The 14516-nt window shown below is 63.5% G+C and overlaps 1 protein-coding gene across 3 annotated transcripts; it reads left to right on the forward strand.

Annotated features, from left to right (window-relative positions):
• Positions 1–938: 938 nt before the first annotated feature.
• Positions 939–13438, forward strand: FURIN (furin, paired basic amino acid cleaving enzyme). Of its 3 annotated transcripts, none has more exons than XM_053888654.1 (16): positions 939–959; positions 5413–5752; positions 6142–6240; positions 6352–6447; positions 6798–6926; positions 7037–7113; positions 7385–7473; positions 7990–8162; positions 8849–9061; positions 9466–9566; positions 9687–9790; positions 9879–9996; positions 10079–10258; positions 10693–10817; positions 10938–11048; positions 11263–13438. In XM_053888654.1, the coding sequence occupies exons 2-16, from the start codon at positions 5576–5578 to the stop codon at positions 11850–11852; spliced, it is 2382 nt and encodes a 793-aa protein (XP_053744629.1). In that variant the 5' UTR covers positions 939–959; positions 5413–5575; the 3' UTR covers positions 11853–13438. The 3 variants fall into 3 exon arrangements, with proteins under 3 accessions (XP_053744629.1, XP_019315870.1, XP_019315869.1); XM_019460325.2 differs by lacking the exon at positions 939–959 and adding an exon at positions 1681–1813; XM_019460324.2 differs by lacking the exon at positions 939–959 and adding an exon at positions 2050–2411.
• Positions 13439–14516: the final 1078 nt, after the last annotated feature.

The raw sequence follows: 14516 nt of genomic DNA on the forward strand, positions 1-14516 counted from the left end.
CTCTCTGCCCCTCCCCCACCTGCACTTTCTCTGTCTCTCAAAATAAATAAATAAAAACTTAAAAAAAAAAAAAAAGTAGTGCATCAGGGATCTGGACCCAGGCTGACATGCCACGTAGTTACCTTAGGGATATCACTTGACCTCTCTGGGCCTCAGTTTCCTCTTCTGTAGAACGTAGACAGCGCTACATAAAAGGTGCCAAAGGAAGATGTATTGCACCCACCTGGTGGGGTTGGTGGTGAGGAAGAAATAAGTTAACACATGGAAAGAGCCGAGAATAGCACCAGACTCACAGTGAGCGCTTGGCGGTGTATCTTTTCGTCATTACCCCCCCCACGCACCCCCCACCGTGTTCAGGAGGCCACGGGGTGACACTGAGGTGCCAGGTAATCTCAGCAGGAATGGATGGGCAGAGGCTGCTCTTCGACCTTGAAACAACCCAGCCTGGGGAGCTCTTGGCCACATTTCCCCTCTTTTCTTTCTCAGCTCAAGCAGTGGTGGCCTCAGCCAAGTAGCACAGACGTTTTCTAGGGCAGGGACCCAGGGAGGGAGAGAAGCCGGTTGGTATGTTGCAAAGTAGCTCAGTTTCAGGCTCCGCCAAAGCCCCAGATCTCATCCAGGCTCTGGGGCCTGCCAGTTGGGGGCAAATTATTTAAACTTTGTGCTCCTCAGTTTCCTTATCTGTAAAATGGGATTACCAATGTCGGCCTGGAAGCATTATGTAGATTAAATGCTGTGCGGAAGGAGATAATAATGTAAAGTGACTGTCCTGGTGTCTGGCAGGCGGTTGGTGTTTGAAAAAAAAAAAAGTTAAAAAAAAAATTAAAAGGCGTGGGCTGACTGGTTCAGCTTATCCACCTGTCTATATAGATGCAAACAGTCGTGACTCCTCCAACAGTAGGCCTTGGGAAGGTGTGCCCCATCTCGGTGAAGTCCGACCTTAGGGGGAGCTACCCCAGGTGGGTCACCGCAGGACACTTAACCGGGTCATGCCCAAATTCAATTCGTGGCTCAGGAATGAGGCAGTCGTGGCGTGGGGGGTGGGGAGAGGGCCAGCTCCCCCACAATCCAGCCGAGACCGAGCTCCGCGTGCCTCCTCAAGCCCGCGGCAGCCCGCGCCCAGGGTTCCGAGTCCGGGTCTCCGCGGCCGCCTGCGCCTGCCCCGGGAGCTCGTGGCGCGCAGAGCCGAGCCCGGCGGCGGGAGCGCGGGCGGCGGGGCCGGGGTTGGGGGTGGCGGGGGACGCGCCCGGCGGCCGCCAGGGCTTTGGGATCGCCGGCTCCACTTCCTACCTGCCCCTACCGGGCGCCGGAGGCAGCGGCCGCCCCAGAAGGCCGCAGGGCCCGGGCTCGGGGCCCGGGGCCCGGCGCCCCGGGCGCGCGGCGCCGGCGCTCCGCACGCGGGCCGGGGCGCGGGCGGCATGGGCGGCGCGGCGGGCCGCCGGCGGCGGCGGCGGCGGCGGCGGCCCGGGAGCGCGGAGGTGGCGCCGCGAGGGGGAGGGGCGCGGCGGCGGAGGAGGAGGAGCCCGGGCCGCCGCAGCCGCTGACAGCCGCCGGAGTAAACAAGCCGCGCCGCCGCGGCCCGGCCGCTGCCCCCGCCCGAGCCGGAGCCCGAGCCCAGGCCGAGCCCTGCCCTGGTCGCCGGCCGGGCCGAGGCCGCCCGCCGCGCCTCCCCGCCTCCGCGCGGTGACGCTGCTGCTGGGCGCGGGGACGGCGCCGAGCCCAGGCCCCCGCCGCCGGGCTCTCCGCTCGGCCGAGGGGCGCCCGAGCCGCCGCGGCGCTCGCCTGGAAAAGTTACCCGCCCGGGCTCCCTCGGGTAAGCAGGAGGGCGCGGGGCCCGGGGAGGCGGCGCGCCGGGGCGGCCGGGGCGGCCGGGGCCCGGAGGGAGCTGGCCGGCCTGGGCCGCTGTGCGCGCGGAGCGGGCTCCGCGGCCCCGGCCGGGGAGGGTCGGGGCCGCCCTGACCCGGGCCCCCAGGCCCCCAGGCCCCGGCCGCCCGCCCGGCTTTCGGAACTGGCTCGGGGGCCGGCCCGAGGGTGGAGCCGCGGGGAGCAGGAAGGGCGCCGCGCAGCCCACCTGAGCGCGCCGGGCCCGGCTCGGCCGCCGGCCCCCGGCCCCCTGCCCGTGCCGGTACTTTTCCGCTTGGGGCCGGGGCGAGCCCTCTGACCTCAGGAAGCGTCTGCGGGGGCCCCCGCTGGGGGCGGGATGGGGAGAGAATTCCAGAGGCGCCGGGTGCTCCCGCCTCCCCGCCGGCCGCCGGGGGCCGCCGCCGGCTCGCCCACTCCGCGGCCCGGGAGGGGAGGAACGAACAGCCGGGGCCGCGGGGACCGTTCCCGGCCCGGCCTCGCCGCCGCCCGCGCACCTGGGCGACGGAGACTCAGGTGCGGGTTCCGCGGGCTCCGGGAGGCCGGCTCAGGTAGGTTCCGGGGCTCCCTCCCGCCGAGGCCTGGCCCAGGCCCCCGCTGCCCCCGTTGCCCCCGTGGGGTGGCTGGACTGCGGGGCCGCCCGCTTGCCAGACAGGTCCGACAGCGGTCACTGGTCAGTACCTGCTGTCCCCGAGCCCCTGGGGGTGCAGACCCTCGGCCGCGGGAAGGTGTTGGGATTCTGTGTTTGATTTGGGAAGTGTGAGGAGAACCCAGGTGCCGTGGCCTACCTAGTGAGGGCTGGGCAGCTGCGGGCCAGGTGTGGACAACAGCATAGGAGGGTAGCCAAAGCTGGCGGCGGCTCAGAGCAGAGCAGAGCAGCCCATATTGGACTGTTTCCTACATTGAGCTTCCACATAAAATTCGATTTTCTAAAATGGATTATATGGCTTTAAAAAAAAAAAAAAGTTTGTAAACCTCGGATCTAGCAGTTTTTACCACCAAGGAAACTGAGGCCCACCAAGGAAACGGAGAAAGTGACTTGCTTGAGATCACACAGCAAATGAGTCGTTGAGCAGGGACTGGAGACCAGAATTTCAAGAGAGCCTTTCAAGTTGCCTGTAACAGGCCCTGGCTTGGGGTCTCTGCTGGAAAAGAGAGACTGGATCGGGTTTCCCAGACAGCCCCTGTCCACACCAGAGCCTCAGTGCCTGAGCACCAGCAACGCTGCCTGGGGGGTGGGCTCAGTTTGATGCTTCAGACTGGCTGTCTGTGTCAGAGGTTCCTGGGACCAGAGAAAGGGCTTCGCCTGAGACCACAGCCAGAAAGAGCACTCCCATCTCTGTCTGTGGCCACAGCCCAGAGCCGAGTCCCATGTGAGAGGGCATCACGGGAGGCTAGAAATACAGCAAGCCTCTGGGTTGAAGCTGAACTGGGACTCATAGGGTGAGTCAGAGTCTGGGATGGGGGTGGGGAGAAGCCCATTCATTCATTGTTCTCAGCGCCTGCTGTTTGGGGAGGGGGGATCTTCCCCTCATCCAGGATGCTGAGCTAGGGCTGTCTAGGGGCTTGGGGGCTCCACGGGGAGCTATATCCATCCACCCCGTGGCGAGGGATGCTGTGCAGAGGGAGGCAGGCCCTTTCCTGGGAGATTGTTTGGTTGTGCCTGAAGCCTGCTTTCTTTTTGGGTGCTGCAGGGTAATTAAATAGTTGGTTAATCACCTCTAACGTCAGCCAGCTGCAGCCCCATTCACCGTGTGCTGGAAGCTGGGCTGGACCCAGGGAAGCAGGGTCTTGGTTTGGGGGCTTCAGCAGGGCTCACGGCACTGTGGTCGGGGGCAGCTCCACTTGCCATCTGGACCCAAGAGGCAGCTCTTGCAACGGCAAGAAGGGGGAGAAGAGGCCTTGTTTCTATCTGGCTCTGCCCCCCGCCACCCCCCCCCCCCACCATTGCTAAGACTGGCTTTCTGGAACTTGGAAGTCCAAGGCATCGTGGGTCTGTGGCTTCCAGGCCTGTCCTGGAGCCCCATGGACTCTGCCCGGGTTGAGGAGGGGCTGCGTTGTGAGTGCCCCCTGCCATCAGCTGTCAGGTTATTTTGGTGTAAACTTAAAATACCCTGGGAATTGTGTGTTGAGTCCCTCCCAGCCTGCAGGGTGGGACTGCAGGGGGACCAGCCAGGGAGGCCAGTTGTGGCTGAGGGTAGTCAGCCCCTGGAGAACTGAGGCTTCCCGGTGGCGAGGGTGGTGAGCGAGCCTGCCCCCCTCCCCACGGCCTGGGGGAGCTGTGGGGAGCTTCCCTTTTGCCGCCTGGCAAGAGTGGCCTCCTTTGGGGCTGGGAGTGGTGGGGGCATCCGGGACCCTGTGGGCAGGCTCTCTGCTCTCTGAGCTTGGCACTGAGACAGGATACCCCCAGCAGCCCTGCTGGGGCCTCCCCCAGCTTCTCCCCACCCCAGGGGCTTGGCTTCTGGCTAGTCAGGGGCCCTATGTGGGGACAGTTATGTGGCCCCGGGCAGAGAGGTCCCGCTGTCTGTTTGCTGAAGGAGGAAAAACAACACGCAGACTATTGATTCAGCCTCACCTTGGCGCTCCTGGCTCAGCAGCCAGTGTTTGCCCTGGCTGCCTGGGCTCGGATTACGCAAGGCTGGTGGGCGTGGAGTTCCAGGGGGCTGCTGGGGGGCCTCTGCGCCCAGGCCTGGGCAGGGCTGGGCGGCCCCAGCGTTCCCCAGGAAACAGCCTGAAAGGAGTCTGGGTCCCCGGTTTTGCTGATGGCCACCAGTCTGGAGTCTGTCGGTGGAGGGAGGTGAAGCCACTGGGATCCCCTGTGCTCAGCCCCCAAAGCCCCATCCCTCCTATGGTCGCCCACTGTTTCTTCCCAGGGGCTGTGGGGTTTTGCAGGTAATTCTTTGTGGCTGGGTCTGCTTTGCTGAACCAAGAAACCCTGGTGAGCCGGGTAGACATCCCCCCCGCCCCATTCAAAAAGTTTGAAAAGCCAACATTTTATTTCTTTGTACAATGTACCTAGGTAATTTGGAAAATCTACAATGATACAAAGAAGAAAATAACAATTACTTGTAACCGTCACCATCTTGAGAGAATCATTGTTAACGTTTTTGCATGCAGCCCTTCCAGATTTTGTTTTGTGGTTCTATATAAATATACGCGTATAAATAGTTATTTAAAAACAAAATGGGGTCATGTGTGCGTACTGCTTCATAACCCATCCTTTTCGCTTTGATTGTGGTGAACATTTATTCAGTTGTTGTTTCTGATTCTGAGTGACTCAAGCTTGATACACTTCATCCCACTTCCATATTCTTGTGTGGAGAGAGGCTGAGGAGGTGTGTGTGTGTGTGTGTGTGTGTGTGTGTGTGTGTGTATGGGGGGCCCGTCTGGCTGGCTGGCTCACCGACCTTGGGGGGCTGGATTTTCACCCCTCTCCCCTGGGCCCCTTTTCAAGCCTAGATTGTGCCATGGGGTGGGGGGCGAAGGCAGCTTTAGCACATGGCCGGGGAGGCACTGACGGTCTTCCCCTCTTCCTCCCTTGTCCCCCCTCAGGGCCGGCAGCCCTCCTCCCCTGCCCACAGCCCTGCCCTGCTCGGCCCCATGCCCCCGCCAGTCAGCCCCGGGCCACAGGCAGCAAGCAGGCACGCGGGAGCCGAGGCCCTGTGACCAGGCCAAGGAGACGGGGGCTCCGGGGTCCCGGCCACCTGTCCCCCCCATGGAGCTGAGGCCCTGGTTGCTATGGGTGGTAGCAGCAGCGGGAGCCTTGGTCCTGCTGGCGGCCGATGCCTGCGGCCAGAAGGTCTACACCAACACCTGGGCTGTGCACATTCCCGGAGGCCCAGCCGTGGCTGACAGCCTGGCACGAAAGCATGGCTTCCTCAACTTGGGCCAGGTAGGCGCCCTCACTGCCCGCTGGCCTGGGTATACGACACTGCCGGGGGTGGGGTCAGTGAGGGCAGGGGTTCAGGCACCGGGACCAGGAACTGTGGGGCTTACCTGGGTAGCAGGCGTGTTCTGGGTGGCGAGGGGGATGGGAGCGGTGGCTCGTCCTGCCCTTGGGCTTCCGACATAGGTTGTTTGGAGAGCCGGGGTATCCCAGGGAGATAGAGTCCCTCTCTGTCCCTTGCACCTCCTTGCCGGGTCCTGGGCAGGCAGCAGATGCCCTACCAGCCCCTGCCGCCGTGAGCCTCCCGTGAGCAGCCGGTCGTCCACCCCCATCCGCTCCCTCCCCGGGGGACTGACAGATGGAAAGCCCAGCTCAGTCTCCCTGCTCTGTTGCAGATCTTCGGCGACTATTACCACTTCTGGCATCGAGCGGTGACAAAGCGGTCCCTGTCGCCTCACCGCCCGCGGCACAGCCGGCTGCAGAGGGAGCCTCAAGTGAGTGCGGCCCCAGCCCTGCTTGCCTGCCACCCTTCCCTTCCTGCTCTCTGGAGCCGCTCCAGTCCTCCGCCCACACCATCCCTCCCTCCCTCCTTCCCTCCCTCACAGGTACAGTGGCTGGAGCAGCAGGTGGCAAAGCGAAGGACCAAACGGGATGTGTACCAGGAGCCCACGGACCCCAAGTTTCCCCAGCAGTGGTACCTGGTACATTGCCTCCTCGGGGCCTGGGTCCTCCTCTCCCCGCTGCATCCATCCAGCCCCCGAAGGGTCTCGTGGGAGGGCAAGGCTGACTTGGAGGCCTCCCCTCATTCTTCCTCCTCCTCTCTACGGAGCACTGTCTCCCTAGCGCTTCCTGCTGAGCCTGGAGGTTGCCCTTCCAGAGTTTTTTATGCTCCCATGGAGCCCAGACAGCCAGTGGCAGTGTTTCAGGAGCAGGGGGCGGGTGGAGAAAGAGGTTTTGGGGGTGGTGGAGGGATTATTCGGGGTACCCCTAAGCTCACACGGCCAGCCGCGTCTTCTAAGTGCCGGGGTGACGGGGGCGGGTGTCCCTGCAGTCTGGCGTCACCCAGCGGGACCTGAACGTGAAGGAGGCCTGGGCTCAGGGCTACACGGGGCACGGCATTGTGGTCTCCATCCTGGACGATGGCATCGAGAAGAACCACCCAGACTTGGCAGGCAATTATGTGAGGAGGTGGGGGAGGGAGGCAGTGACCCCTGTTGAGGGGTGTCTCGGGGCTGTCCCGCTGTGCCAGTGCGGTCAGACCGTTCCTGACGACGGCCACGTCCTCTCCAGGATCCCGGGGCCAGCTTCGATGTCAATGACCAGGACCCTGACCCCCAGCCTCGGTACACACAGATGAATGACAACCGGTAAGAAACGGCAGGTCCCTGGCCTCCGCCTCAGTTCTCCTCTCTGCCACTGAGGAGGCAGGGCCGGGCCTGGGTTAAGACACCCCCTCCGAAGAGGCTGAAGTTTCTGTTTTGCTCAAAGCCAAGGTGGCCACAGAGTGGAGAATGTGGGAGGGGACCGTGCACACAGGCAGGACGGCGCTCTCGGCCGGAGGGGTGGGCCGACCCGTCCTGTTCCTGAGGCCTCACCTGCTCTGTCGGCCGCTAACATCCTGCTCTTGGCCCCTGACAGGCACGGCACACGGTGTGCGGGCGAGGTAGCCGCGGTAGCCAACAACGGTGTCTGTGGCGTAGGCGTGGCCTACAACGCCCGCATTGGAGGTGGGTGTGGGCCTTGGCCACCCTGTCCTTTGGGAGGGCCCTTCGGGTGGGACTTTCTCCACCCACTTCCCATCTGACCAGTGACCGTCGCCTTCCCCCTGTGGATCCTTTCGGCCACGTGGCGATTCCTTAGAGGGTTCTCGACAGCTCAGAGAGCCGAGCCGTGGGACAGGATGAGTGTTTCTCAGCCGGGGCCTCCCTAAATCCTCTCCACCCCCTCTGAGTCCTTACATGGCAGGCCTTGGTCACCACACTCCTCCGGGAACCCAGAGGCTCGTCTTAAGCCAGGGTGTGTGGTCGAGGGCAGGGTGCACTCTTTTTGTTTTTTTCCCTTCCGGGTCTCGTCTAGGAGAGGCAGAGAGGCAGGCCAGGGGGTTAGGGGCTTGGGGTTTCCCAGCACCAGCCTCTGCCCTCCCCCTGCCCGTCCTGTGGGTACAGGGCTGGGGGTGCTCCAGGGGGTGCCCCTGGCAGCTAGACCCACGCAGCATCCCTCTCCCCACCCCCCTCTGCGGCCAGGGGTGCGCATGCTGGATGGCGAGGTGACGGACGCGGTGGAGGCGCGTTCGCTGGGCCTGAACCCCAACCACATCCACATCTACAGTGCCAGCTGGGGCCCCGAGGACGATGGCAAAACCGTGGATGGGCCTGCCCGCCTGGCTGAGGAGGCCTTCTTCCGGGGGGTCAGCCAGGTGAGGTGGGGAGGCCAGGCCCAGCCTCTCAGGGGCAAGCTGGGCGTTGTCTTTTCCATAGCTTTCTTCCTGTGTTTTTTGGTTCCTGTTTGTTTATTCTTGTGTCAAATTGTCATTTTTTAAAAAGTGTTTTTTAGCGTTCATTTATTTTTGAGAAAGAGAGGGAGAAAACGCATGAGCAGGGGAGGGGCAGAGAGAGGGGGCGGGAAGACACAGAATCCGAAGCAGGATCCAGGCTCTGAGCAGTCAGCACAGAGCCCGATGCGGGGCTCAAACCCACGAAACATGAGATCGTGACCCGAGCTGAAGATGGACAGTCAACTGACTGAGCCACCCAGGCACCCCCAATTTTAATCTTATACAAGGCGTATTTATTACAATGTTGAAGGACTAGGACAGAAAAGGGGAAAATCAGTGAAGACGACCCATCGCTCCAGCCTCTGGAATCACCACTCCGGGCACTTTGAGTCGTAACCTGGGTCTGTTTTTCTGCGCACAGGCGACATACTTGTATGTGTATCTGATCCGTCAGGGATCTCCCAGGCCGCGGGACGGTGTTGGGCGTGTGCAGAGACAGGCCCTTGAGAATGAAGCCCCAGCCTCCCCAGTCTCTGGCAGCACCTTCCCACCAGGCCTCCCTCCCCCAGGTCCTGTCTCCGAGTGACCCTGGCCCGCTCTGTTCACAGGGCCGCGGGGGTCTGGGCTCCATCTTTGTCTGGGCCTCAGGGAACGGGGGCCGGGAGCATGACAGCTGCAACTGTGACGGCTACACCAACAGCATCTACACGCTGTCCATCAGCAGCGCCACGCAGCTCGGCAACGTGCCCTGGTACAGCGAGGCCTGCTCGTCCACGCTGGCCACCACCTACAGCAGCGGCAACCAGAACGAGAAGCAGATCGTGAGTCTCGCCCTGGGTGGGGACCCTGGGAAAATGCTTGCCTGCTCTGCCCCGGGGCCCACTTTCCAGAACTCGTGCGGCCGGGTGATCGTGGCGGGGGTATCACGGAACGGGAGCTGGCAGGCTCTCTGAGACTGGGCCATGGGGCGGTCTGAAGCCCCTGAGAAGTGTAGCCTCTCCCCAAAGGGATGCGTTGCTCTTACTGGTCCCCAACCTCGAGCTCCACCCCTTGTTCCTTGGGAAACCGAGGCCCAGAGAGGGCCAGGCATTGGCCTGTTCACAGCAAGTTAGCAAGGCAGCAGCTGGGACCGTGTGTTAGTTCCCAGGGCCTGTGGGCAGAGGGAGGGCAGGCAGGCAGATGGCCCCTCTTAGTCCCTCCACCCATCACATTGTCCTCCTGCTAGGTGACCACGGACTTGCGGCAAAAGTGCACGGAGTCTCACACGGGCACCTCGGCCTCTGCCCCCTTGGCAGCCGGCATCATCGCCCTCACCCTGGAAGCCAAGTAAGTGGGTCGGGCCGAGGAGCAACCCTGTCCCCACCAGCGCCCCCTGCAGGGCAGCCCTCGGTCTGCAACTTCTCTCTGAAGAGGCTGAGCCCTGGCCTGTCCCTCCCGCCTTTGCAGTAAGAACCTCACCTGGCGGGACATGCAGCACCTGGTGGTACAGACCTCGAAGCCAGCCCACCTCAATGCTAACGATTGGGCCACCAACGGCGTGGGCCGGAAAGGTGAGGACAGGGTGGCCCAGTGCTCCAGACCGGGGGAAGGTCGGGGAAGCGCCGCCTCCCAGCTGACCCCACCTTCCCTGCCCCGCAGTGAGCCATTCGTACGGCTATGGGCTGCTGGACGCAGGTGCCATGGTGACCCTGGCCCAGAACTGGACGACCGTGGCCCCCCAGAGGAAGTGCATCATCGACATCCTCACTGAACCCAAGTGAGGGTTGGATCCTGGCTGGGAGGGGTGGGTGGGGCCCAGGGGTCACAGGGGGTGCAGACCCTCCCTGCTCTCTGCACAGGGACATCGGGAAGCGGCTGGAGGTGCGGAAGATGGTGACCGCCTGCCTGGGGGAGCCTAGCCATATCACGCGCCTGGAGCACGCACAGGCCCGCCTCACCCTGTCCTACAATCGCCGCGGTGACCTGGCCATCCACCTGGTCAGCCCCATGGGCACCCGCTCCACCCTGCTGGCTGCCAGGTGCTTGCTCCCTCCCCTGCCCAGCTTGTCCTTTCTCTCACACTCACGTGCGTTCCTTCACGCATTCACACCCTTCCTGACTTGTCACACAGTCTTAGTGGCCACCACGTTCTTCTCAGTGGCGGCGCTGTTGGCATTTTAGGAGGCCCGGTTTTGTCCTGTGGGGCTGTCCCCACATTGCAGGAATCCCTGGCTTCTACCCATTACATGCCGGGAGCGTGCCTTCCCACGTGTAGCAAGCACCCTTGCACGTTTCCAGAATCTTCTGGTGGAGGGATCTGGCCCGCTGAGAAACAGCCCCTACGGCCCCTACAGGCATTTCCAGCCCCGTGGGGCCCGCGTGTTGTGTACGGGCCATGTGTTGTGAGTTTGGCGCCCCCTGGCTGGGTCTCCCCGGGGCCTCTGAGACAGCCGTGGGCACCCTTCTCCCCCAGGCCACACGACTACTCCGCAGATGGGTTTAATGACTGGGCCTTCATGACAACCCACTCCTGGGATGAGGACCCCTCCGGCGAGTGGGTCCTGGAGATTGAAAACACTAGCGAAGCCAACAACTACGGTACTGGGGATATTGGAGGGCTCGGGGGAGGGGGACGAGGAGGAGAGCTGGTGAGCTCTGGGATTCCAGGTGCCGTGCTGGTGCCCCCTAACTCTTGCCTCCCCGCCAACCCTGGACTAGGGACACTGACCAAGTTCACCCTTGTGCTATACGGCACGGCCCCCGAGGGGCTGCACACGCCTCCCGAAAGCAGCGGCTGCAAGACCCTCACGTCCAGCCAGGCCTGTGTGGGTCAGTAGTGGATGCCGTCGGGGTTTGGGGGCTGGGGGGGAGGGGGCGGGCAGAGGGTACCTGTCCTGAAGCCCAGCGCTAGGAGGAAAGGGGGTTTGAAGATACCCGGGCATGAGTATGGTTCCAGGGCCGGAAGCTCCCGGGGGCCCACGGTGACTGCTCGGGGCAACTGTGTCTGCTTAGCTGACGCCCCCCTTCTGCCCCCTGCCGGCAGTGTGTGAGGAAGGCTTCTCCCTGCACCAGAAGAGCTGTGTCCAGCACTGCCCGCCAGGCTTCACCCCCCAAGTCCTCGATACACACTATAGCACCGAGAACGACGTGGAGATCATCCGGGCCAGCGTCTGCGCCCCCTGCCACGCCTCGTGTGCCACCTGCCAGGGGCTGGCCCCCACGGACTGCCTCAGCTGCCCCAGCCACGCCTCCCTGGACCCCGTGGAGCAGACCTGCTCCCGGCAGAGCCAGAGCAGCCGTGAGTCACCGGAGCAGCAGCCGCCCCGGCCACCCCCGGAGGTGGAGGCCGAGCCCCGAGCCAGGGCAGAGCTGCTGCCCTCACACCTGCCCGAGGTGGTGGCCGGCCTCAGCTGCGCCTTCATCGTGCTGGTCTTCGTCACCGTCTTCCTGGTCCTGCAGCTGCGCTCGGGCTTCAGCTTCCGGGGGGTGAAGGTGTACACCATGGACCGTGGCCTCATCTCCTACAAGGGGCTGCCCCCCGAAGCCTGGCAGGAAGAGGGCCCGTCGGACTCGGAAGAGGACGAGGGCCGGGGCGAGAGGACCGCCTTTATCAAAGACCAGAGCGCCCTTTGACGAGCGCCCACTGCCTGCCCCTTCAAGCCCATCCCCTCCTTGGGCACTTTTTAATTCACCAAAGTATTTTTTTATCGTGGGACTGGGTTTGGACCCCAGCTGGGAGGCAGGAGGGGCAGAGACTGCTTCCCGCCCTACCTTCGGGCCACCTGGCTGCCTGAGGTGGGGCCCCAGGACCAGCTGGGAGGCAGGGGAGGGCCTCACCCCACCTCCAGCACCTCTTCCGTGTGGAGGAAGGAGTGGAACGTTTAGGGCAGCTTTCCAAGGTCCAGGCCCCAGTCGGAGTCCCTGCGGAGCGAAGCGGGTCAGCCCGTTCGGGCTTCCTGACCCGGGCTGCAGCTCTCATCCCTTCCCTGTTCCTCTAAAGCAATAATGGTCCCCATCCAGGCAGCAGGGAGGCTGGCCTAGGGGGTATTTGAAGGAGGAGGCCACCTCTCCAAGGGCTTTTGTATCCCCGACCCTGTCCCCCACGTCTGGTGAGCCTCTTGAGGAAGCGGTGATCAAAGGAAGGGACCAAGGAAGGCAGGTGCTTCCAGGGCGAGCATGCGTGCACGAGAGGTTGTGTCCCTGTGCCCACCTCCACCACAGCTGGCTGCCCACCGAGCGTGGCTGGCCCGACCAGGCCCCCGAGCCAGCATCCTGACCACCCTACCTTCTCGGGGCCCCCTCCCCTCCCGCCAGGGCCCAAGTCCCTGTTTTCTGAGCCCGGGGGGCTGCCTGGGCTGTTGGCACTCACAGTCCCGGAGCCCCTGGGTGGGTGGTGGTGGGGGGACGGTGGCCCAGCCGGCCTCTCCCGCCTCCCACCCAATGCTGCTTTCCCCTGTGGGGATCTCAGGGGCTGTTTGAGGATATATTTTCACTTTGTGATTATTTCACTTTAGATGCTGATTTTTTTTTTTTTTTTTTTTTTTTGTATTTTTAACGGGGGTAGCAGCTGGACCACCCACCTTCCCACACCCACTGTCCACTCTGCTGTTCCCCCGGCTACCCTGGCCCCAAGGTGTGGGGGGCTGCAGCATGTTGCTGAGGAGTGAGGAGTAGTCAAGCCCCCAAGTTCTGAAGAGGCAGGTGGACAAGCCAGGTGGGCCCTAGGAAAGGGGGTCATGGTGGGAGGAGCAGGCTGTCATCCGTGTTTCAGGTGGGGCTCATTGTGCCAAGGGCTCATGGGTCACTGGTTCTCCAAGTGCCAGGGGTGGGCAGGCGGTGGCACTGAGCCCCCTCCAACACTGTGCCCTTGTGGAGAAAGCACTGACCTGTTCTGCCCCCTTAAGTCCCCCTCTTCTGACGTGCCTTTTGCACCCCTCCCATTAGGACAATCAGTCCCCTCCCTTCTGGGAGCCCCCTTTTCTTTCTCTCCCCTAGCCTTTCCTGGCACCCACCCACCTGCCCAGGGGTGTCCCCTCGTCTCTCATCCCCCCACCCTTGTGGCCAGCCTGGCTAATTTTGTAAGATACTGGGTTGGTGCCCAGTGACTTTTTTTTTTTTCTTGTAATTTAAACAGGCCCAGCGTTGTTGGTTCTATTTAATGGACACGAGATAATGTTAGAGGTTTTAAAGTGATTAAACGTGCAGACTATGCAAACCAGGCCCGGTCTCCAGCGTGGTGATGTTGTTCTTCCTAGGATCCTGAGGCTGCATCTGGGATGGGGACGGAGAGTGGGGCCAGTTAGACGTCCCACGGGCCTCCTAGCTCTAGGGCCCCTTTTGGGCAGCAGTGGGCTGTGGAAGGAGGCAGCAGCTGGAGACCAGCCCCAGGGCATGGGGGGAGTGAGCCCTAAGAGGAGGACAAGCCAGCCCTTCCAGCCCCTGGGGGCCTGGTCTCCAGCAGGGAGGAGAGTTAATTCCCGTGTGGCCCCCTTGCTCAGGTTCTCACTTAGCTGTAGGGCGGAGGTCTCCGGTGGGGCCTGACTGAACCCAGATAGATTGCTTCTGCTGGCCCCTGTCGGGCTCAGGAAGCTCCATACCCGTCCACTCTCCAGCTCCAGTGGGGCAACCCCCCCCCTCCCCCTCCAGGCTCCCCTCGGGACAAGACCCCCGCCCCCCTCTCTGGGCTAGGGGAGTGGTTTCACCAGGACCCGTGCGCCCATAAGGAGGCCTCTCCTCGGGGATATTTACTTGGAAATTTTATTCAAATGGAGGCTGGCGCCTGAACTCTCCTTGGGGAATCCGATGGGGTGGGGAGGCCCGGCCCAGGCCTCCCCCTTCCCCTCTGGGCCGCCCTGGCCGCGCGCCAGGCCCCCACCGCGCACCGGCCGCTTCCCCGGGCTCCCGGGCGCTGCCCAGGCCCCGAGGGCGCCGGCAGGCGGCTCTCCGCGGCCATTCTTCCCCGGCCCCCTCCTCCCTTCCGTTTCCGCGGCCGCAGTGGCGCGCTGGGCAGGGGGGCCGGCAGGCGTCGGGGGCGCCGGCCCTCCCGCCCGCCCCTTCCCCTCGCGGGCCCGCCCCGGCCGGCCGACTGAAACCGCGGCAGGAGGAAGCCGAATCAGGAACTGGCCAGGGTCGCCCGGGCCCGGAGTCGTCCCCCTGAGGCGTCCTCGGCAGCCCCGGAGCAGCTGCCCGCGCGGTAACTCCTGCCCTGAGGCTCGGGGGGGTGCTGGGCGGGTGCCGGCGCGGGCGCGCGGTGGGGGTGGGGGGGTGGGGGCAGGGCCCAGCCAGGGGTTCGGGGAC

The sequence above is a fragment of the Panthera pardus genome, unplaced genomic scaffold (assembly GCF_024362965.1).
Source record: "Panthera pardus isolate Hobbes unplaced genomic scaffold, ASM2436296v1 HiC_scaffold_23, whole genome shotgun sequence".
Lineage (NCBI taxonomy): Eukaryota > Metazoa > Chordata > Mammalia > Carnivora > Felidae > Panthera > Panthera pardus.